The 1566-nt window shown below is 40.0% G+C and overlaps 1 protein-coding gene across 1 annotated transcript in view; it reads right to left on the bottom strand.

Annotated features, from left to right (window-relative positions):
• Positions 1–1566, bottom strand: part of LOC107101938 (CD209 antigen-like protein D) — a 5189-nt gene that overhangs the window by 1992 nt on the left and 1631 nt on the right. Inside the window, exon 3 of the mRNA XM_015401030.1 lies at positions 643–799. Coding sequence (XP_015256516.1) covers positions 643–799 — 157 coding nt within the window. The remainder of the gene's footprint in view (positions 1–642; positions 800–1566) is intronic.

Here is a 1566-nt window from a genome sequence, read left to right as displayed (position 1 = left end):
CTCCGCAGTATTGACTCTCTCCCCTTATTCAAAGCCAGACTTTACCCATCTGTTCCAGCTCGCTTATCTGTGAATACACTGCTCTTTTCCCTATCCATAATTGTTTTTTGTTCTCTGTTGTTTTATGTTCCTGTATCTGTATTTTGTATTTTCATCGTCTTTTTATTTATTTTTTGTATTATTTGTAAAGTGACCTTGAGTGTCTAGAAAGGCGCTGTTAAATAAAATGTATTATTATTATTATTATTATTATTTTCATACTTGTTACACACAGGTTAAATTCTGAGTGGACCTACTAAGAGCTGATTGAACTAACTCACAGCAGCTTTTATGGAATTAAAAACACAGCGTTTCCAAGCGAGTTAAGGGTTTGAGTCTGAGTTTGTTAAACCTGCTTTATAAAACGGGCCTCTGTTTTAAATGAGACCTTCAAATCCTGGCACTGTCACCTGAGATATTTCCCCTCTGAGCTTCATACTTCTCCTCCATGGTTTGGATCCTTTGATTGGTCATCAACACAGCAAAAGCTAGTTCAAGAAATACAAGTTAGTTCCTTTTTACACAAAAGAAAATCTGCAGTTTTTGTAAATAAAACATTTTAAACAGTAGAATGAAAGGAGAATGAAACCAATCTAAACTCACAGAGTCTGTAGATGATGATGAGAGCAGCAGCCAGCAGAGAGCCCAGAACCAGCAGGACGACTCTCTCTGATGGCAGCTTGGAGGTTCTGGTTGGGTTTTCATGTTGGGAGGCAGCAGCTTCAGCTGAGGAGCATTTAGAGGAGAACCAGATCAGAACCTGGAGCTTTCAATTTATAGGTCGGTCTATGTTCCTACCTTCACCTATGGTTATAAAATCTGGGTCAAGACCAAAAGGAACAAGATCCTGGATACAAAAAGCTGAAATAAGCTTTCCCTGCTTGGTGGCTGGGCTCTCCCTTAGAGATAGAGTGAGGAGTCTGGTCATCAGAGAGAGGCTTGAAGCAAAGCCTGTTCTACTCCACAGAGAGGAGGCAGCTGAGGTGACTTGGGCATTTTTTTCAAATGCCCCCTGGATGCCAGGTACGTCCCACCAGGAGGCGGTCCAGGGGACGACCCAGGATGCAACGGTGGGACTGTTTCTCTCTCGGCTGGCCTGGGAGCACCTCTAGCTTCTCCAAGAGGAGCTGGACAAGGTGTCTGGGAGAAGGAAGTCTGGGTGTCTCTGCTGAGACTTCTACCCCGTGGCTAAAGCGGAAGATGATAAATATAAGAACAAAAAAGGTATTTTATAGATGAGAACCTCTTTTATGTAGCTAATTTTAAGAACTACATCTACCATCCAGAAAAAAACACTATGTATGTTTGACGTCTTCATTTCACATCCGTTTTCTGAAGTCATAGTTTCTGCCTGAACTTTAAACAATTGATAATGATATTAACATATATCATTGATTCTTTATATCATTCTCCAATTAAAAAGCATAACTCTCTGAATCTTTACTTCTCATTTTTTACATTTGGACATCTTGTATTAAAGGTATAGTGGATGATGTTTTTTTTTTTCCAGGTGGATCATCAAAATAA

Source organism: Cyprinodon variegatus, unplaced genomic scaffold (assembly GCF_000732505.1).
Source record: "Cyprinodon variegatus isolate N-32 unplaced genomic scaffold, C_variegatus-1.0 Scaffold1175, whole genome shotgun sequence".
Classification (NCBI taxonomy): Eukaryota; Metazoa; Chordata; class Actinopteri; order Cyprinodontiformes; family Cyprinodontidae; genus Cyprinodon; species Cyprinodon variegatus.
This window is presented reverse-complemented; position numbering and strand designations above follow the sequence as displayed.